Raw genomic sequence first — 21,675 nt, forward strand, 5'->3', positions numbered from 1 at the left:
GGTACAGATGCCGGGCACTATGGAATTCATAGTGCCCACATTCCTTAGCCATGACCTTTCCCGACGCAGTACTTGAATAAGACCCCAGCATCAAACTCCATGACTTACCGCTATCTACAGGTGTCGTGGCCGATCAACTTCCCTCTCTTCATACTGTCTTCCTCCAAGCCGGACATCAAACAACTGACCAGGTTTCCTTCCCCCACAGGTGGCTAAACACACCTGCGCGTGGGCTCACTTGTCTATCCCTTCAGAAGCCATACATAGAGGGTTGTGTTGGGCCTCAGGCCCCAGGCCGGACTGCTGCAGCCTGGACACTGACCCCACCACTTGCCCGATGTTCAAACTGGCCAATTATTTAACTTCTCTATGCTGGGTTTTGTCATCTCTTAAATGGGAATCGCGTGGCTATGGTGGGTTCACTTCTGTAAAGCTCTTGGAAGAGATTAAGCACTAGAGAAATGGTTGAGTATGATAATATTTTTGGCAGTGGGTTTCTTGGGGCAACAAAACTGCACTTCTTCAAAAATAATACATGGTTTAGGCATCTAAGGAATTCAAGGTGGCTTGCCACAAACAAGACTGAGTGTCCCAACGTTTCTTCTACTTACTGCTCTAGGAACAGCCAGCTAACCCTCCGCCTAGTCTCCTGTAGGCTAAAATATGAAATTCATTTTCAAAGACAGTTGTTTGGGAGACTTTTCATTTTCAACTGGTATATCGGTGACACACCATCCCAGCCACACAAGGTCCTGACTATAAACCAGGATCGTCTTTGATTCATTAATTCACGCATTTATCCATTGCACGTCAAGCTTTTGTCATGTACCAGGCATTCAGGTGCTCATGTTCTTTTTTAAACACTTACAGCAAAGCTATGGGATAGGTATTTGCTTTTATTATGAAACAACTGAAGCCCAGAGAGGGCAAGTGGCCTGGCCAAAGGCCAGCGGAGAACCAGAGGAGGGATGGTGCCCAGTGAGTCCCACACTGTGCATGGGATAATGAGCCAGTGCTGCCACCGTGGACGATCTTGGTAGAGTTCAGGGGTAACTGACTGCCTTCATTTCTTGTCCACTTAATTCTATAAAGAGTGTGGTTTTCTAGCTATTGGCAACTAACTCTGGTTTGGAAGGTCCCAGACCATGGGATCCCCCTCATTGTTGGGGTAGCAGGTTTGGGACGGGTGGCTGACTGTCATGGCTGAGACAGACCAGCAGGCCTGGGTAGCCAGAAGCATTGCTGAGAGAAGTCACGAGGATAATTGGGTAAATGGGGCCCAGGGCTGAGTCTGGAAGAGTTGGGGACAGGGAAACGTGACAACCAGCTAAACTGTGCAGGAGCTGCACACGGATGGAGGACATGGCTCAGAACCCAGAGTGCGATGAACAGGCCAGGCTGACGCCCCGTTTTACGTGCTGGGGGCGGGCGGGGTGCAGGGAGCTGGGGAATCTGAGGCAAGATCACACAGGCCCTGTTTTATCGACAATAACACGGAGGCTCAGGGAGGTTTTGCAACTAACCTCCCACCGTCCTGTGAGAACCGCCACTGGATTTGTTGATACATCAATCACACCAAGTTTTCTAGTTAGGGTTTTTTATTCTCTGTTGAAAAAAAACTTTCTTGTATGTGATAGGAATGTATCTGTTTTCAAGGCTTAATAAATATTGATTTTTCTCCTGTGTTGAGTAAGTTAGATCATTAGTGCTCAAGGGATCTCAGAGATCATCTTCTCCAATGCCCCTTTTACAGATGAGGAAACTGAGGCCTAGAGGGTGGAAGTGATTTACCCATCGTCTCACAGTGAGCAAGGGCTGGAACCAGAACTAGACTCAGACAGGCTTGCTCCAGCATGCAGGCTCCCCCGGAGCAGGCCTCTGCAGGCTCCAGAGCGGCCTCCAGACCAGACCAGCAAGGTCGCATGAGACCCACATGTGCTGTCACGGCATTGCCCTCTGGCCACAGTGGCCTTCAGCCAGCCAGGTCCTGGCTCAGCCAAGGACGTGGGAGTCATCTAGCAGAGGAATCCAGGTAATGATTGCTCGCTGAGGGTGAGCTTGGGCTCCCCTGCCGTGCAGCTCCCTTGGGTCCTTGACAAACCCAGTGACCCAAGCCCGTTGCTGGTTCCACAGATGGCCCCAGGCCTCATCTCAGGCAGGCAGGCAGGGGACCTCCCTCAGCTTCTCCCTCCAGTGGCTGAACTCAGTTCTTCTAACTCTCTATTTTGCACAGCTGAGCACAGAACTATTTATAGCTCGGTTATCATGTTCCTGTTTTAATACAAACAAACAGCCGTAGCCTGGGAAAGGGATTTATTAAAAGACCTTGCCTGCTTTCTGCTCTGATGGCACCTTCGTGAGCACCAAGGACCTGGCTGCCCTGGGGCGTTTGAGTGACAGGACAACTCTTCCTTCATCTCTCCCTTCGCCTCCTGTCTTCTTCCCTCCCCCATTTCTGAGGCCACCTTGAAATATTGATGGGAAATGTCCCATCTTGAAGAATGTCAGGGTGAGGAGGAACTTAGACGTCACCTGCTCACATGCCCCAGAGATCAGGGACAAGACTGACGTGTCCAGCTCCTCTGCAGGTGAGAGCAGGCCAGGTACTGTTATCGTTTCTTAGCTCCAAAGCCACTATTGTCAGCTGCTAGGGGACTCTGCAGACCCCATTCCTGTTCTGCCAACTGCTCCTGGTGAGTTCTGCCAGGACGGCCAGAGACCAGAGGAGGAAGGAGGAAGGAGAGCGCACTCCTTCCTGTTCACTTCCTGTTCACTTCCTGTTTCAGGGAGTATCACCCTGCCTCCCGGCTTCACCTGGGCAGCAGCAGTAGAATTGGTTTGTAGTTTTCCCAGCTTTTACAGAACTAGCTCCATGGACACTGACCCATGGCTGGAGCCCCCTCCACAGAGGTCTGAGGTTCCCTTCTGTGGCGCCCTCCTCCAATCCTCTCCGTTTCAATAATTCCACCTTGTTTTCTTTGCTCCACCAACCGTAAGGGTGATAGCTGCTTCCTGTAGTTGCTCCCTGCCATCATACCTGAGTTTCCGTTTGGCCTTTGCACTTACCTAGATATCACTTTATATTAAATTCCCTTTGTTAAAATAACTGAGAGTTTCCTGTGTCTTAACTCGACTCTGACTGATAATGGACTGGCAGAGCTGGGATCCAAAGCCAGATCCTTTCTCCTGGTTCGGGACTCTTTGCGTTGGGACCCAATAAATGTTGAATTAAATGAATGAGCTCAGTGAGTTCACTCCATTCATCAGTTCTAACTTTAATCAGATGTTTAAGATTCACCACCACCAATAACAAGAACAACAAATTATTACCAAATCACAACCTAAATTTCCTGTCTTCCTGTGTCAATCTCTAGCACAGGGCTTCCCAAACTTTTTGCCTCTTGGCGCCCATGTGGTCACATTTTTACAGCCCCTGGCTTGGGAAATGGACAAGGCTGCCTGCAGTCTCATCCACTGCCCAGGCCCCACCTGGTCCAGAGCAGAGGGGATCAAAAGCTTGGCACACCTGTAGTTTATCTGCACACCCGTGAACCCCTGGCCTACTGTGGAAAAGCACTGACCTAAACTAATGCCCTCATTTTATCGATGCTGAACAACACAATGTCAGAAAGCTTAGGTAACTTGCCCAAAGTGCAAGCGTCAGCTGTTAGCTGGAGCATCTCAGCTCTTCTTCATCCTGGACTAGCCTGGGCTTATTTGTAAGACTAGTACGAGGATCCGTTTTGGGAAGGAAAGGTCTTTGCTTGGGAAAAGAAGCTGGTATAATCGGTATAGGTGTTGAATATTGGCAGGAGCCAAAGTTCAGTAAAGTGCGATGGTCACATTGTCCCCTTGTGAAATGAGAGTAATCGAGGTTTGGTTCCTGAGGTGGAAGTTCAGAGAAGAGGACATGAGGGCAGAGAAAGGAATGGGGTGGTGGGATGGACCTGGACATTGGTGAGACAGATGACGGGTGAAGGGTCAGTGGAACTCCTGAAATGGTGTGACCGAGGACACTAGAATTACAAGAATGTCTAATGTCATTTTGAAGTTTTATTATAGTGCAAAGCCCCCTTTTCTCCCCCCACATCTTCATACTACACTCATGATGCTCTGTGAACACTTTGTTTTGGGCAGGAGTTGGAACTTGGAGAATGGGCTATGCTTTATTCACATCTGGGTCGGTATAATATGGGCAGACACAGTGTAAAATAGAAGCCCGAAGACAGAGGAGACCAGACAGATAAGCCCTGGGGAACTCACAGAAATCTTAGGGTGGACATTAGAGATCCACTAGGCATGGACTGCAGCTTGAGTCTAAAGGGAGACCCCAGCTGACATCTGGGGAAGCATATAGTTACCAAGGAACATAAAACCCACAAAAACAAAACTGGGGATCATACACCCTCTGTGTACTCTTTTGGAAACTTGTTTTCTCTTTCATTTAAGAGTAACATATCAAGAACATTTCCCCCTGCCTACAACGCCTACAAAGTTCTATTTAATCGCTGCAGTGGATACTACATTGTTTCCAAGTTTTAGCTGTTTAAAAACATGTTTCTCATTTTTTTATACTTTGTCTCTGCCTGAGATGGTCAAAGGGGTTGCAGAGCCAGGGGGAGGAGGTGAGCATAGACCTCGTTCAGGTTAGATCAAGCGGACAGTATTGAAACAGAGAACTGTGAGTGGGGGGTGCACTTAGGGGCACAGTCAGATTGGCAGGAACAGAAACAGGTCAGGGACTGTATTAGCACAAGAAGTCAGAGTGGCTGGCGAGCAGGGAAAGGGCTGGGGGGACAAGGACACGGTGTGGCTGGGGGCGGTGGAAGGGCTGTAGCCAAAATGGAAATAGAGGAAACATAGAGGCTTCTTGTGCCAGGCAATCTTTGCAGCTCTGCGTTGCCTTTTCATGGGAAAAAACCGGCGTCTCCATTAGCAATCATGTCCTAAGATGTTTGAGACATGTCATAAAGGGTCTATTAGAGTTCCTCAGCTGGAATCTGGCTGTTTGGGGACAGAGTCCAGATACCTTTGGTGGTGGTGAAGCTTTCCAAGTTTTGAAACTCTAAACTAGATCCTGGTGATAATCATGGATTCTCTGGGTCTGCTTGAATACCTCCAGTGATAGGAAACTCACTACTTCCTGATGACTCTCCTCTGGAGAGAGTTACACTGGATCACTGGAAAATCATTTCTATTGCTCCGTCATCTAGACCCCGCCCCTGATTCTGTGAGATATTATCCCAGGGCTCTGGACAGTGATGACACCGCCAGGCATGGGCTGGGCAATGGTCAGTGGAGAGGCCCAAGAACCAAAAGGGATACTGGAGCTGACTTTAGGGACCATCGTTTTAGAATGGGCCACAGACCTTGACTCAAGTCCCAACCTAAATCTGTCTTGTTCTGGGACGAAACTGAATCCCCCTGCGTTCTCATCGTCATGGCTGAGGAGTGGTAGCCGTGAGTGAGCCAGACCCCAGCTGACCAGACACAGGAGGGACCCCAACTGAGACCGAGAGAACCACGCAGAGGAGCAGCTGAGCCCAGCCCGAATTGCCAATCCACAGAGTCAAAAGCTAAATACGTGGTTATTGTTTTAAACCACCAAGTTTTGGGGTGGTTTCTTATACGGCAAAAGCTAATTGATAAAATTCTCTCGAGAGGGTCCATCTAAATTTCCTTCATACCAGCCTGTACCCTCTTCTGGCTGGCCATCTTGAAGATCTGTTTATTGAATCACAAAGGATGCCACACGAGGAAGGATTGCTGGATGAATCAGATCTCTCTCAGCAGTGAAATGACAATTTACAAGCATGACTCCTTGACTGGTGGCCACTAGTGTCATCTTGGTCTGTGCCAGACTGAGTGTCATCGTCCTATAGCTCTCTAAGGACTGGGCTCTGAGCTTCCCATGTAATAAACCAGGTACAGCCCCTTAGCCCCAAATGGAAACGTAAAGCTACATATTGATTTGCAGTAAAGGGTCTCTTTTTTCTTTCCTGCTAAAACAGACACTTGACAACACATTCAAATATAAGGGTCCCCTTACTTGCAATTTCCATATAGGCCTTCTCGACAGACTGGAGATTAGCAAAACCATATTTCTTATGAAAACAAGCTGTTGAAATCCACAAAAATTCAGACATCAGTTTGAATCCAAAAGTCGAACTGTGTTGTCATTTTTGGAAATCAAATACAGTATCAACATAGTTGGGAACTGCGGACTAAAGGGGAGGGTGGGGGGGGAGTGTAATGAGTGAGGATGTTGTTTCCATGAAAACAATACACCAGGGTCTTGAGTGTAGATGAGATATCAGTGCCAATTACATCAGAGCCAAAGACATGAATACTGCTGAGCCACATGTCAGAGCTGAACTAAGAAACTGAAGAGCTTGCCTTTTCTATATGACATAGTAAGACGTTGTAAAGGCATTTATTAGGTCTTAGAGAGAGTTTCAGCTAACATCAGGCAATTTTGTATGTGAAATAGAAAATAGTTCAGACAAGTTTATTGTACATTTATCTTGAAAAAATTGAGGAGTTGAGGGGGGAAACTTCATAAAGGAAGGAACCATAGAGGGGGAGCCCAAAATATGCACACGAATTCCCCTCAAATCCCTGGCTGATTCCTGAAATACACCTACTCAGGGTAAGCATCCAGGAACCCAGGAAAATGCAACAGCCAGAAGCTGAAATATCTGAGGAGCAGTTTCCAAGAATGCAGTTTGGAGCACAAGTGCCACCGAGTAAGACAGGCTTGGTAAATACCTCAAGCTTCTCACTGAAACCACAGAAGAACCAAGCCTTAGGACTAGGATTATGCCCTAAAACTAGGGCTAAATCAAAATACCTACCTTAACAAGGTTTAAAACTAAGCTTTCATAGGATCAAGGCAACTTTCCAGTAATTTAGCTGCCTGATAGAAGAAAATACAATACGATTCAGAGGAAGAGAATAGAATCCAGCATCTACAAGGTATCACTACATATCCAGTTGTTTGCTATTGTATCCTGGATACTACAGGATATCCAGGATACAAAAGCAAACAACTAGAGATGCAAAGAGGCAGGAAAATATGACCCATGAGGGAGAACAATCAATATAAGCAGACATGCAGATGACCCAGAGGTTGGAATTAGCAGACAAGGACTTAAAAATTACTCCTATAACCATGACAAAAAGAAATCACAGGAAAAGACAGATATAATGATGGAAGACATGGGACTTTTCTGGAGGATATATAACGGAGAACACAGGAGAGAGATGGAAACTCTGAGGAGGGTGGAATGGCAAAGGGCCGTAAGCGATATATCAACTCAAAGCAACTTGTGCTTCTTGTTTGCATCCTGATCGAAATAAACCAACTATCAAAAAATAAATGAGACAATCAGGGATATTTGAAAACTGGCAGGATTTTTAACATGAAGGAATTATTGTGTTTTTTTTAGGTATGACCATAATGTTGTTATACACATACAAGAAAGAGTCCTCATATTTTAGAGATACATACTTCATTATTACTGACTGAATGATGGAATGATTTGCTTTAAAACAATATGGCAGTTGGAGGAGGGGGCAGATGTTAATGGGAAGTGGAGAAATAAATGAAATAAGATTGGCTAGATGTAGATGATTGTTTGACACTAGTAATGGGTATATGAAGATTCTTGTAATATTCTCTATACCTTTGTGCATGCTTGAAAAGCCCATAATAAAATATTATGGAAGGAAAGGAGGGAGAGGGGAAGGAGGAAAAGAAATCTTTCCTCCTTCATTTGTGACCAGGGTGCATTACAGTTCCCGAGCCAACCCTGGCTAAGCCAATCTCTGCCTGTCAATGGTGAGTTTTGGAATTAGGTCAGCCCTTCTTAAGCACGCATCCATGTGAGCTGCCAGTAATGCAGGTTACTTTGGATTTGCATTTTCCAAACCGAATTACCTCGCTGAACTTCAGATGTGGGGTCCAGTGCCTCTAGTGGACCTCTACGTCCAAGCGCTGTTTACCAAGTCCTAGTTCAGCCCTTCTCTCCCATCTGATTTGGTTCCTAGTACTGGGTCTGACTACTACTAGCTGGCCTCCAGAAAGTGGACCTGAGGACTAATCTCACCATGTATGAACACGTCTCCCAGAAGATAACTTCTGAATTCCCTACTACTGGGACCTGCCCATCTGATAAGCTCTGGTACTAATGACTGATTGCCTGTGGGCATTGTTCCTTCTCTGTCTAGCTGCTTCTCCAAGGTTGGCATCTACAGTTGGACCATTTCCCCCCATACCTGTTGGCCAACGTAAGTCGACCTGAATCTTTTTCTTTATGCTAAATAAGGAGGAAGCATTTGCAAAAGCATTGACCGTCCTGGGGCAGGAAAACAGGCGGGTTTAGGGGTAGAGGGAAGCACACCCAACAAATGCCAAAAGTGAAACTTCCACCAACCAAGCAAAGCAAACGATATCACTAAGTGCTCTTCAAAGAACTGGAACACACGAGAGGACGATCTTGTGACTGACCAGGAGTCAAGGGTTAGTTGTCTCATCTGTTCGCTATGAAATATGAGACGCAAAGTAACTTTGTCAGAGCCTAACTTGAACCTCATGATCAGTTTCCGCAGACGCAGAGTCACAGGAATGGGTTTTTGCGTGACAAAGCCATGCAAATACAGAGCCATGTTTTTTAAGCTCGCAGCGTCACCTATAAAATTATGTTCCCTCAAAATGAAAAACCTGGCCCCACTTAGAAATGATCACCCCAGCTTCACCCATATCTATACCCTTCTCGGTCCTTTCACACTTAACGAGAACAACCAGGAAAAAAAAGACTCTTTCATGGTCAAAGACTTGCAACTCAGGATTTGATAGCACCCCAGGCAGCTACTCTGCAGGGCCAGACCTCAGTAGAGTCTGCGCATAACTTTGGTGCCTCAGAATACTGAGTCACCACTCCTTTTAGCCATTCCTGAGCTTTACACAGATGTAAGCAGCTTGACTACATACAGTTTGCAAGCTCTCTTTGCTTGAACAACATCAGCCTGTGTTGCTGGGTTTAATCTCCTTACAATTCTTTTGGCACCAGTTCTGGCACAGGACTCTGTGGAGGCTGAATTCCCTGACTGGAGTGTGGAGCAGAATTTCCCCTTTTTAGGTCAAAGCTCGGAGCACTCCCTCATCACAGTGACTCTCTCCACCATGTCAATTAACAACATTTACGAAACAAATGTTGGCAAGGTGGGAACTATCTTGAGTTTCTCCTGCCATACCCAGCATTTCACAAGATTGAAACACATGCACAAACTTGCCACAGTAGGCTAGGACTATAAAAACACATTGATATGCACCTCTTCTAAACATGGCCCAATGAAGAACCCAGTCGCGACAAGGGTTGTGAATTGTCCAGTAACTCTCAAAGGGTACAGATGAGCCCACAAAGAATGGTCTTCCTATGTTGGTTTCTTGGGCAGTGCCAGGCTGCTCCCTTGCTGGCTCACCAAAAGGTAGGAAATTCTAGTGAAAAATGTCTTTTCCCAGCCTTTGGGGCTGCGATGGGACCTCTTGTGGCGAGATGGACAAATCTCACCCGGGCTTGTGGTCTCGAAATCAGAGCATTGGACCATGGTCAGCATCACAGGGAGTATGGTTTCCTACTGGCGGGTACGCCACAATCTAGTCAGTTGCACTTGCCCTGACTCTCTCCCTTCCCTTTTAACCACTCAGGGCTGTCTCCTCCCCCTTTCTTCCCAGGGTGCCAATGGCTTATTAAATACCCTTGCATGCAGTTAGTAACACCCATTGTTGTAACCCAGCTTTCACTTCCCCACTCCCGGGAAATCACACCTGACACTGGAACAGGTAACTTTGGAGGGCCTGCCTTTGTCCTTTACTCTGAAAACTGCTCATCCTTTATTCTCCCCCCACTTCCCACCCTCCTCTGACTGAGTGGTCTTGGCTCATCACACAATTAGTCCTAGACACTGCTAATTGGACTAGGGTCGATTCGGGCTTAAGCTGGGCCAACCATATTCTCTCTCTTGATATTCAATAGGGGCCCTGGAAGTCAATCAAGGGAGGGCACAAGTCACAAGGCAATGGCGAGTGGGGGCCAGGATCAGTGCCAGAGAAACTCAGAGCCTGTGCATGCTGACCTGAGGGAGAAGCCCAGCAGAAGAGACGGGTGCACCCTCAGACTAGAATGAAACACAGGGCAGCTGAGAAGTAGGGGTGAAGGGTTTCCCAGAGCTACGTCTTCTCAACTAATTCCCTTCTGAGTGGGTTTCTGTTTCTTACAACAAAGCGCTCCCTGATTGAAAACACACTCAAAAGTCGCCCCCACTCTGGCCTTTTCTCAGTCCTCGTCCTCCTTCAGCATTTGACACTGACACAGACTTTCCTTAACCTCTCTCCACTTAACAAGGTGCCACAAAATCCTCTTCTCATTTTCCTTCTTCAATTGCTCCCTCCACCTTCTTTGTAAAGCTATCTAATAAGACTCGGGATTTGGTCTTCTAGCCTAGTCTTCTCGGAAGATTCTATCGGTCCCCATATCTTCCTCTACTGAGTCTAGGCAGAAGATGCCAGCCCTGACTTCTCCCTCCTAACCCAACTGCATTTTTAACTCTCTGATGGATATCTCTGCTTAGATGATTCACAGTCACCCAACCTCTTGAAATGGAAATTTGCTATCTTTCTTCCTCAAGCCAACCTCTCTCTTGACTTTCTTTCCCATTTCCCTTGAAAGGAGCATGTTCCTTCAGTCACATCCCCGGGGACCCTCACGGTAATTCTGCACCACATGGTGATTGCTTGCTTAGTCTCTGCCTACCCACTGGCACAGGAGCCGCATGACAGCCTGGATTACACTGAGTGTGGTGTACAACTCTACCTTCACTCCCAGGGTCTGGTACATGGGGCTGCTTAAGTGTTTGTTGAATAAATGAAGGAATTTATGGTTAGCTTTTATTTTCCCCTCTGTTTCACTCCTCTTTTTTCTCTAATATACACTCACCAAGCCCTCCGGATTCTTTCCTCCCAATGTCTCTTTCATTGTCCCCTTCCTCCCCATTCCCTTTGCTCTGGGCCAGAGCCTGATCACTACCCATTAGAGCTATGCAGAAGCAAGCTGGTCTCCCTGACGGCAATTAAAATCTGACAAGTGGAATTCTGGGAAGATGGTGGCAGCAGAGTCTGACATCCTCCCCAAATCCCTTCATATAGACAGGGCAACTAGAAAGACAAGCTAAAAACCTATGCACAATTGCAACAAAGCTTGGTAATAAGGTTTGCTCTGATCACCTGGTGTTGGCGTCTGTGCAGGAGGAAGCAGAGGGAAGGAGAAAGGTAGTCTCAATCTGCCCTGAGAGCAGGAAAACCCCAAATGCCAACACGTATTCACTGGGAAGGACATAGGGCCAATCTGGAAAAGCAGCTAAAACTGGGCGGAGTTTTGCCCCCTGTATACACACATACGCAGGTGTCACACACTAGGCTGTAAGGGCCGTTCGTGAGGTAAAGTTCAGTCCTTGCCCTAGCACATGTTTCACGGCACAGGCGATAAAACAGGACACGCACAGAAACACACATGCACACTCCACTGTGTTTAACTGAACTGCAGGACTCGCTCAGGAGGCTTAGACTTCTGCCTTACTTCTCTGGGACTTGATGTTTCGGTTGTAACTGACACCAAGTCAAACTTAGAAACACGTCGTTTTTGTTGAGGTCACATGGCAGCTCAAGTTGGCCACCACTGCATCAGAAGCAGGTCTGAAAAGGTACTTGTGTGAGTCTGGAGAAACACTGTACAAACACGTCACAGTCAAAACCATCACGAGTTCAAAAATGACTATTTCCCGTCAAGTCTTGGTGTATTCGGGTCTTAGAGGGTCCCTCACATCATCATTCCATAGAATCCCAAATACGTGACAATCTAGCTTGCAATGGGCGGAATCACAACAGAGTTTAGAGAAAGTTCAATAATCATCTAGCCCAACCCTATTTTACAAATGAAGAGACTAAGGTTTTATCAATGAGACCACATCCTACCCAAAGTAACCAGTAACTTATTGGAAACAAACAAACAAAAATACAGTTCATTTAGGAGACAATGAAGGGGGGATCAAGGCACACAGATGTGCCTTTAATTTCCCTTTATAAAGAAAAGAAAGAAAAAATGCATGTATCCCTCCGATCTCAGTAGCCACACCAGTTTAAAGCCACACATTGCTCAAAGGGAAAAAGCCATCAATCTGAGACCGACTTACCCAGTATCCTCTTAGCATGAGGAGCACAGAGGGGGGAAAAGGCCCTCTCTTCCTGATGTGACGACTTCACAGCACTGTCCTCTGCCCGAGGTCTGTCTCCCCCCAGGATCACATGCGAGTGTTCTATAAATGTGCATTGGCTTACGGTTGGGAACGCTAGCCTGGGAGGCAGCCGCGTGTAAGCAATCTGACCCAGGCCAAGAGGCAGCTTTCCAGAAGGCTCTGTAGCCCAGATCGCAGGGGGCAGAGAGGCTTGCAGGTACTCAGATCTGGCCTGCAGCTCTGTTTTTCTCACTACATTTATTTGGAATCTGAAGCCAGTTTCTACTGCCTTGGGCTGCAATTTAATTGACTTGGGGCAGTTCTAAATTTTGAAAAGGACCAGCCACTTTTCAAAAAAAAGCAGCTTAAAAATAAAATTAAATTAAAAAGCTATGAAATTAGAAGAACACCTGGCAAACAAGGACAGGTCATTGTCAGCTTCTACCAACCTCATAAAATCAAGTTGTTGTTTTTTATGAAAATGTCGATATGCTCCCTTGAAAAAGGGAGAGTGAGCAATTGCTGTGAGGCCAGTTCTAAATGGCAAAGCTACCCAAAACTCCATCAGTATTTAATGGATTAAATGTGTAACCACACAATGGAAATCTAAGCAACTGTTAGAAAGGATGTGGACTCTTTATGTACCAACACTGAAAACTCTCCGAGATACACCATTAAATGAAAAAAAAGTTGAGGTACTCAACAGGGTGTATAATATGCTACCATTTTGTGTAAAAAAAAAAAAAGGAGGATATGAATTTTGTGTGTGTACTACACTATGTATAAAATGTAGGTTCTATGCTCCAAAAAATCATACTATACTATATATATAATATACATATATATACATATAATATAATGTATGTAATAATAATGATATATACAATATATATCCTATATGTAAATTAATGACTCTTTCTTAGGTGAGAAAGAGTCAAATTTACATAAGAAACTAGTGACAGTGGCTGCCTCTAGGGAGGGGTAGAGACTGAGGAACAGAGAAAGAAGAAGATTGTCTCCTCACAAATTTCTTTTTCTGTTCTAGGAATTTCATCCCATTGAATCATAATTTTTCAAAGAAAATTTAAAAGGTAATCTACTTTCATTAGAGATATTTAATTTTCCAAATTACTATTCAGAGCACTGAATTCTATTAACCATAACTCATCTCTTTTTTCTCATATTTAGATTTTTTGGTTGGGTTGGGAAGGAGATTCTTTAAAAAGACAGAGTTTTGCAATAACTAAAATCCTGTAATAGCAATGGACCTACCAGCCAGTCTGGAATGAGAAGTCTAGATTTTCACTCGTGATTCATCTCCTTTCTAGCTGTGATTTGGATCAATTGTCCAATGCTTTGCACCTTGATTTCATCAGGTGTAAGATAGTTCCACCCCCCATCTTCTCCACAGGTCCAGCGTGGCATAAACAAGACATACTCTTTAAAAACAGAAAACGCTTATTCAAAAATAGAATTGTTCAAAGTGATAACATTTTACAATGTTTTTCTGAAGTTCTTGTGTAGTTCAACACTCAAATAATTTATGTCAAATTTTCCCATAGGAACAAGCATATAAGTAAAGGGAATGCTTTCAGAAGGCCTATGTCTACAGCCATTGTGGCTTATTTTTACCTTAGCGCTGTTTTTAATTTTCTCAGTATCATCTCTCATATTATTCAGAGTGCCTTCCTCTTCTTCTTCTTCTTATTTTTAAAGAGTTTATTGGGGAAAGGGAACAGGACTTTATTGGGGAACAGTGTGTACTTCCAGGCCTTTTTTTCCAAGGTAGTTGTTGTCCTTTCAGTCTTAGTTGTGGAGGGCACAGCTCAGCTCCAGGTCCAGTTGCTGTTGCTAATTCCAGGGAGTGCAGCCCACCATTCATTCCCTGCGGGAGTCCAACCGGCAACCTTGTGGTTGAGAGCCCACTGGCCCATGTGGGAATCGAACCGGCAGCCTTTGAAGTTAGGAGCGTGGAGCTCCAACTGCCTGAGCCACCTGGCCAGCCCCCAGAGTGCCTTCTTCTGAATTAACAACCTGGCATATCATGGGGGGCTGTTATGGCCTCCTACATGGCTTTCTATCACATCTAACGATGCCTTGCAGTTTAGTAATCCAGAAACTTTTTTTTTTTAGCCCTCACATTACGACCAATGCATAATGCTTGGGTGGAATAGTTTTGAGAGATAAAAATCTTTTTACGCTGAAACCACAGGTCAAAATTTCAATGCCTAATAGTGTGGTTCCCATATTTCTAAAAACTGCATGTATCTACTTATCAGCTGAAGTGGCGCCACCATGTGGCAATTTTGTAAGTGCAGTTTTAATCATTCATATGCCGGTCAGCCTTGAAATGATTCTTGACCAAAACACTAATTAACAAAACCAATATATATTTTTTAAATTTGGGAAGATTTGAAATATTTCTAAATTTGTTCATAATGTGAGGTTTTGTTAATACTTTTATTCCATTTACTTATTTGACTAATTCAAATTCACATAAACGCAACTCTGCTGAAAATGAGGAGCACATATATGGTAGAGAACACAAAGAAAACAAAATATTTCCCAGACAATGCAAAGGACCAATGGTTATTTAAAAGTTCTGAGAGGAAAGTAAATTCAAAGAATGTTCAGTAGGACGGTAAAAAGGTAGATTTGTAAAAATAAAAAGATAACATTTACGGTCCATTATCACCACACGCTCCCGTTAATGAAGCTGACAGACACACAAATTTAACTCCTTTTCTTTCAAGAGATTTCATTAAAATGACAGCGAAGGACAATTTTTTTTTTTTTTTTAAGTTTGGTGGGACAATAACAAATCAAATTGGGACGGCACATCAACTGACAAATGATTACTCCATGTTTTTAGATAACAGGCCACAGATGGAGGTCTGCTCATGGAGAAGTCGGGGCAGAGGGGTCTCAGCCTAGAGCTGAGGTGGGAGGGGGCAGAGGGGTCTCAGCTGAGAGCTGGGGTGGGAGGGGGCAGAGGGGTTCAGCCTGAACCAGACCTAGTGTGCCCTGCAGACCCAGGAGAGGCTCTGAGACATTGGGAGCAATGGAGGGAGCAGAACTGGGGCTGCAAATTCAAAACAGGTGAGCCCCTTCACTGTGTCCCACCCCTCGCCTGATGCTTACCAACCAGGCAAAAGCAAAATCACAAACAAAACCCCAACCTCCCATATATTCTGAAATTAAAAACTCAATAGAAGGTTGAAGGCAAACGATAAAATATCTCAAAAAATAAAACTAAAGAAAGACTTAACATATGACAAATTGGAGAGGCTTAGAGACTCAATCCATGAGGTCCCACATCTGATTAACAGAAGGTGCAGACATGGAACCAAAGTGTGGACGGAAGAAATTGTGACAGAAGTAATATACGAATATTTCCCAAAGTTGAAGGTGGCGAATCTCCAGATTGAAAGGGCCCAGCAGGTACCTGGCACAGTAACTTAAAAATGTCCCTCACAGTTCCCGTATGTGGGCTGGGCTCAATTAGGCAGCTTTCATGTTGGGGGAGGCTCTGATGTGGCTGCAGTCAGACAAAAGCTAGAACCGGAGTCATCTGAAGGCTCAGTGGGTGGCTGATGGGGTCGGACTCATGTGGCTGGCAGGCGACACAGGCTTTGGCTGGGAGCTCATCTGTGGTCTACACATGGCCTCTCCATGTGACTTGGAGCTTCCTTACAGCATGGCAGATGGGTTCCAAGAGTAAACATTTCAACAGACAGGAAGTAGAATATGCCAATCTCTTCAGGCCTGGATCTAGAAACTGGTGCAGCGTCATTTCCAGTGTATTCTACTGGTCAGACAGCCACTGGGCCCAGATTAAAGAGGAGGAGACATAGATCCCCCATGTTAGTGGGAGGAGAGTCAAAGAATTCACGGCCATCTTCAATTCATCACCAATCCTACATGTTTCTAGAAACAAAACAAACAAACCAAAAAAACAGGTCACTTACAAAGTAATGAGACTCAAAGCCAGGTTCACGTTCCGGCACTCTCTCCCTTGTGTGTGTACCACACTGCAGCTACAGGTGCCTTCCTGAAGTTTCTCGACTGTGCCAGAACTCATTTTATCCTCAAATACTTCTTTTTTGTCATTGCCTCTGACGAGAATACAATTTCCCTGTACCTTTGCGTGACTCATTACTTCTCACGATTCGAGTCTCATCTCAAATGTCACTACTTCAGAAAAGGTGTCCCTGCTCAGCATATCTAAAATAGCAGGTCCCAGTCAGCATTTCTACCCTTCTCTAAATTCTTCATGGCATTTATCGTCACCAAGTCTTCCTCCTTGTTTTTGTTTTTGTGGATTACCTGTCTCCTCCACGAGAGCAGGGACTCTGCCTTATTTGTTGTATTTCTAGTGCCTAGCCGTCCCCAAAATGTTGATTGAGTGACTGTTGAATCACAATCCATTTCAAGCAGACAATGACTTTTAATTCCTGATGAAAAAAAAATATTTTCAACATAAAATTCTATATTTAGCCAAATCACCAAACAAATGGAAAGGCAGAATAAAGACATTTTTCTGATTCATAAAATTTGCCTCCTTGCTGTCTCTGTTCTAAGAAGGTGCCCCAGTGAAACCCAGGGCATAAATTAAGGAAGGTTTTAAACATGGAATCCAGAAAACAACGAATTTAACAATGGAAAGGAGTAAAGGGAAACCCCATGGTAACAGCTGTACAGCAAGACTGGAATTGCAGCTCATTCAAACTGAAGTGGGCAGACAGAGGACCTTGGGATAGAGAGCTCAGTAGAATAGTAGGTTGGATGAAGAGGTTGGAAAAAGTTAGCAAACACGTTTCTTCACATAGCACAATCAAAGCAATCGGAAACTACAGAGGAAAGCAAACGTGTGAGAAAGAAAATGTCATCAGTCATCACATTGATCACGAGCTCTGTAGTAAACAATAGTCACAGAATCCAATAATAAAAACATTGCTCACTGATTTTCTGAGAATGGACCTGTAGATGCAGCACAGATGGTTCACTTGCGGTCACAGAACAGCCTTGTCGATGTTATGCTGGACCCACTATGCAGATCCTCCTCCAGGAAATAGGAAACGCAAACTGATTTACTCCCCCAGCTGCCGGAAGTGCTGCCGGCAGATGGGCCTCAGCTGTCTGTCCCTTTGGGGAACGGCCTCAGCTGAAAAGAGGTGCATGATGTGAACTTCAGCGCCTCCCTCTGCCCAATCCCGCTTCCTTCCTTTCCGCAGTGGTATCCTGCCCCCACCCCAAGACTCCTCCAGGCCAGTGTGTCTCACAGTCTGCTTCCTGGAGAATGCAGCCTGTGACAGCTGGCACTGGAAGTGGGACAGTCCAAAGAACAGACAGGATGGGATTTTGGAGCTGGATCACCTGCCAGCTGGCTAACAGTGAGTACACCATTACTGGAGGCAGGTGGCACACAAATTGTCCCTGGTACAGGATGGCAGTGCAGTTGTTAAAATTTTTGCTGGTGGTGGTTCTGTGAAGGAAGTGTATTATTAGCTGTTACAATGTCTCAGGTATTAGTGATATGAAAGAGATTGTAACTATAAGGCTATTACCAAGCTTGATGACCACTCGGATAAAAATGTAGCAAACAGGTGAGAGTGACTCACCAGCGAGGATAGCTGAGTGTAAAAGCCAGAGGGCCAAGCATGCAGCCGGGATATCCAGAGATTATCAAAGAGAAGGATAGGCAAGTACTAAGTAAATATATTCACTGTTGAGAAGGGATTTATAAATATGGAATGAGAGAAAACTAGAAAAAACCTGGAGGTGCTGCATTGAAATTACAGGTATTGGTGTGAACTCACGTCTTAAATCTATCTGTCTATCATCTATCTTTCTATCTATCTATCTATCTATCTATCTATCTATCTATCTATCTATCTAGATATAAGAAAAATATGGATGTGTGTGTTTATTATGTGTAAGCATATGTATGCATGCATGTATTTCCTCACTCTGTTTTCTGAGAGGGTCCAGAAGCAACGATACTCTAGCAGCAGTGAGCATTGGGCCACCAGATCTTGGTTTCTAAATACCACCATCCTCTAAAAGAAACCAGCACTCCTTGGAGCAATGACTGATTCCAGGGCTGAGGCAAGAAAAGTAAAGATGAGCCAGTGTATCCTGTGCTCCAGAAAAGTAAGGGAGTGTTCAAATAATGCAAGCTGTGCATTAATAGGACAGAGTGGACACTTGGCAGGGGCTTTCCAAATCTGGGACAATTTAAGCATCAAAGTAAATAGTGATAGTAACAAATACAACCCAGGCCATGTGAATGAGTGAATGAATAAATGAATGAGTGGGAAGGAAAAGCTCTTCCTTGTAGCACAATGTCAGTTAATAAACGTATGGAAGAATGATGGAAATAGAAAACACCACTGAGCAATCAGTACAGTGGTGGTGAATTCAGGTGACAATCAATCATTGCCAAGGTTGGTGAGTGACGATCTTAAAAATGGAAGATAGTGGCTTAGTTCCCCCACAAAATATTTCTCATCTACAAAGGGGAAAAGGATTCTTCCTTTTTGGTGGAGAAACCTGGCAGAGACCAGCATGACCAGGTGATCAAAATTCACATCACCAGTGGGACACATCCTGTGCCCCTGCTGTGAATGACTGAGAAGAACGTCATTTCATTTTGGTGGAATTCCTGACAAGGATACACAGCCTGAATCTGAACCTGAAGGAAACACTGCACAGAGCCACATTGAGGGAGAACCCACAAAATGTATTCATCACAACGGTCAAGGTCATGAAAGCTAACTAGAAACTGATTGTTCCAGGCTGAGGGCAATGCAAAAGAAAGACAGCTAACTGCAATGTGTGATCCTGGATGGCTGTTGGACCAGAAATGTTGGGACACTGTTGGGACAGAGGGTGAAATCTGAATGGGGTGTGAGGGCGGTGGGGGGGGGGGGTAGTGTGGTATAGCATTGATTTCTTGCTAGGGATGTTGTGATGTAGGAAAGAGTCCTTGAGTGGGGGGGAAGGGGTGCAACACTTTGAGGAAAGATGGGCGACCTGTCTGCAACTTGATCTCAAATAGTGATGAGTGTCGAGAGGAGGAGGGTGGCACAAATGAAACATTAACAATTGGGGATATGGGAGCTGTTTGTATTCTTCTTGCACCTTCTATATGTTTAAAGTTATTTCAAAATAAATAGTTGTGTATTTTTTTTTAATGGTGACAGTAATGCTGTCAGACCACCTGATCAAACGGCATTAATACTAAACAGGGTGAAGAATCAGAAAACAGGATGGGGAAAACACGTACCCTTAAGGGCTGATGGCTTCACTGGGCAGGGGCAGCTGCTTCCCAGCCACCACCACCCTTCTTTTCCCAGTCCAGACTCAGAATGGGGCCTGCCCCACTGCAGCTCTCAACTCTGCCAAAAGCAAACATTGCAGGTTAGGTAGCGATAACTCCTCTGGGATAAACACGTGATTATCCCAGAGGAGTGATTGTCCCACAAGACTTCCCTTTGCACTCCTGAAAAATGCCAAGGTATCATTCATGATAGCAAAAAGGGGAAGCAATCCAAATGTGCATCAAATGATAGATGGATAAACAAAATATGGTCTGTCCACACAATGGAATATTATTCAGCCATAAAAAGGAAAGAAGTACTAACACATGCTATAACACGGAAGAACCTTCAAAACATTATGTGAAATGTAATAAGCCAGACACAAAAGACAACATATTGCACAAGTCCATTTATATGCATTGTCTAGAATAGTCAAATCTGTAGGAAAAAAATAAGTTAGTGGTTGCCAGGTGCTGGGGGGAGGGTTTGGGGGACACAGGGAGTGACTGCTAGTAGGTATGGGTTTTTTCCTGGGGTGATGGGAATGTTCTAAAATTGATAGTGGTGATGGCTCCGCAACTCTGTGAATAAAATAAAACCATTGGCTGGTATACGTTCAAAGTGTGAATTTTATGGGGTGTGAATTATATCTCAATAATAACAATAAAGAAGCGCTCACTGTCACCCTCAAAGGTGAGTCACACTTTGATTTTCTGCATCTCCTAAGTCTACAGTTCAAAGTGTGGTCCATGGTCGGCAGCACGAGAGTTAGAAATGGACAGTTGGAGGCCCCTCCCAGATGTACTGAACCAGAATCTGTAATTTTAACCATCTCCCCAGGTGACTCAAAGGTACGTTGAAGTTCGAGAAGCACTGGTCTGAAGCACGATCGAGGCCACACAGGTTAGCGCAACGTGACAAATACATAGCAGGTGTGATCATAGTAACACCTTCTATTTCATTGACGTGAGAGAGACTACCTAGAAAAAAATTGTTTTAATTTGTTGGCTCTTTTTATTTCTTTATTTAGAAATTCTATTTAATATTTAAAAACTTGGAAGAAAGCATATTGGGGGAAAGGTTTGGAAGATGGTGTGGAGCATAGGGCTTAAGCGTGTTACAAAATATCCCCAAGCTAACACTGGGGAATATCCCCTGCCACCAGTAATGGTGCAGTTTGTTTGTTTGTTTGCCAGCTGGAAATCACTTTAAGTGCAGAATTTTCACTGGCCAGCTGCTGTTTCTGATATGAGTGCTGTTTACTAACATGGCTGTAGCTCTTTTCCATACAAACAGGGAAATGCCCGTGGGGTGGGGGAAGCTACGGATCCTTTTTAGACCTTAAGATCCTCTAAAATATTTGTACTTTCTGATTACTAATTTGTACTTAGTGTTTGACGGTGCAGATTAAAAATTAATGTATTTTTGATTACATTTCTCTTCCCAAATGATACAATTAACACATTGCTGAAGCAGCACAGATTGAATCATCTCTGGCTTTCTCTTCTCCCCGTTCCCACCCCAGGTGAGCAGTATAACAGAATACACTCCTTCCTCTGGGTTTGTATTGCACATCTCAATATAAACTGCGCCCCTGCTCTCTGGCCAAACTGCATCTCAGCTGGTTCTTCCTTTGCTGTCTGTGCCCAGGAGGGGAGAGCCTGTCCCTCTTGCATTGATTGCTCTCGGTCTTGGGCACCCTCACCCAGAGGCCTCGACGATAAAGGCAGGCATGTCGCAGTCCTGGGCTGTTTCCTCGCAAAAGCTTTGGGATCAGTGTCTAGACTCCAGGTAGAGGCTTGGGAAAAAAGAGAAGTCTGTAGATCTAGGAAGTTCTATCCCCCGGAAGGTTGCATGGCTGACTCCCTCTCATTATCCAGTTCTTCAATGAGATGTCAGCTTTTCAGAGACGGCATCCTTGAACACCCCCAGCTAAAGTTAGCCCCCCCACTGCATAATAATTCCTTACCACAATATGCTTTTTAATTTCTTCATATCATCGCCTTCTGAAATTACTTACCTATTCCTTGTTTATTGTCTCCTTCCCTGATAAGATTGCTGC

At 44.8% G+C, this 21,675-nt stretch overlaps 1 protein-coding gene and 1 long non-coding RNA gene across 6 annotated transcripts in view; both read right to left on the reverse strand.

Annotated features, from left to right (window-relative positions):
* TACC2 (transforming acidic coiled-coil containing protein 2) overlaps positions 1 to 12,375 on the reverse strand; it is a 186,526-nt gene extending 174,151 nt beyond the window's left edge. For 3 of the 5 annotated variants that reach the window (XM_074338945.2, XM_074338935.2, XM_019752913.3), the window contains exon 1: positions 12,250 to 12,374. Coding sequence is in view for 1 of the 5 variants with exons in the window: in XM_074338937.2 (XP_074195038.2) it covers positions 12,250 to 12,267 (18 nt within the window). In the remaining 4 variants the exon portion in view is untranslated. Of the gene's footprint in view, positions 1 to 12,249 lie in introns of all 5 variants that reach the window. The other 2 variants (XM_019752901.3, XM_074338937.2) reach the window with 2 other exon arrangements.
* Positions 12,376 to 14,664: 2,289 nt separating this feature from the next.
* On the reverse strand, positions 14,665 to 19,171 carry LOC109458903 (uncharacterized). Its single transcript, XR_016018854.1, has 2 exons — positions 17,253 to 19,171; positions 14,665 to 16,218 (listed from the first exon to the last, which is right to left on the reverse strand). It is a non-coding gene; the product is annotated as an uncharacterized LOC109458903 (long non-coding RNA).
* Positions 19,172 to 21,675: the final 2,504 nt, after the last annotated feature.

This window comes from Rhinolophus sinicus, chromosome 15 (genome assembly GCF_057876585.1).
Source record: "Rhinolophus sinicus isolate RSI-liver-muscle chromosome 15, RSI-T2T, whole genome shotgun sequence".
Taxonomy (NCBI): Eukaryota; Metazoa; Chordata; class Mammalia; order Chiroptera; family Rhinolophidae; genus Rhinolophus; species Rhinolophus sinicus.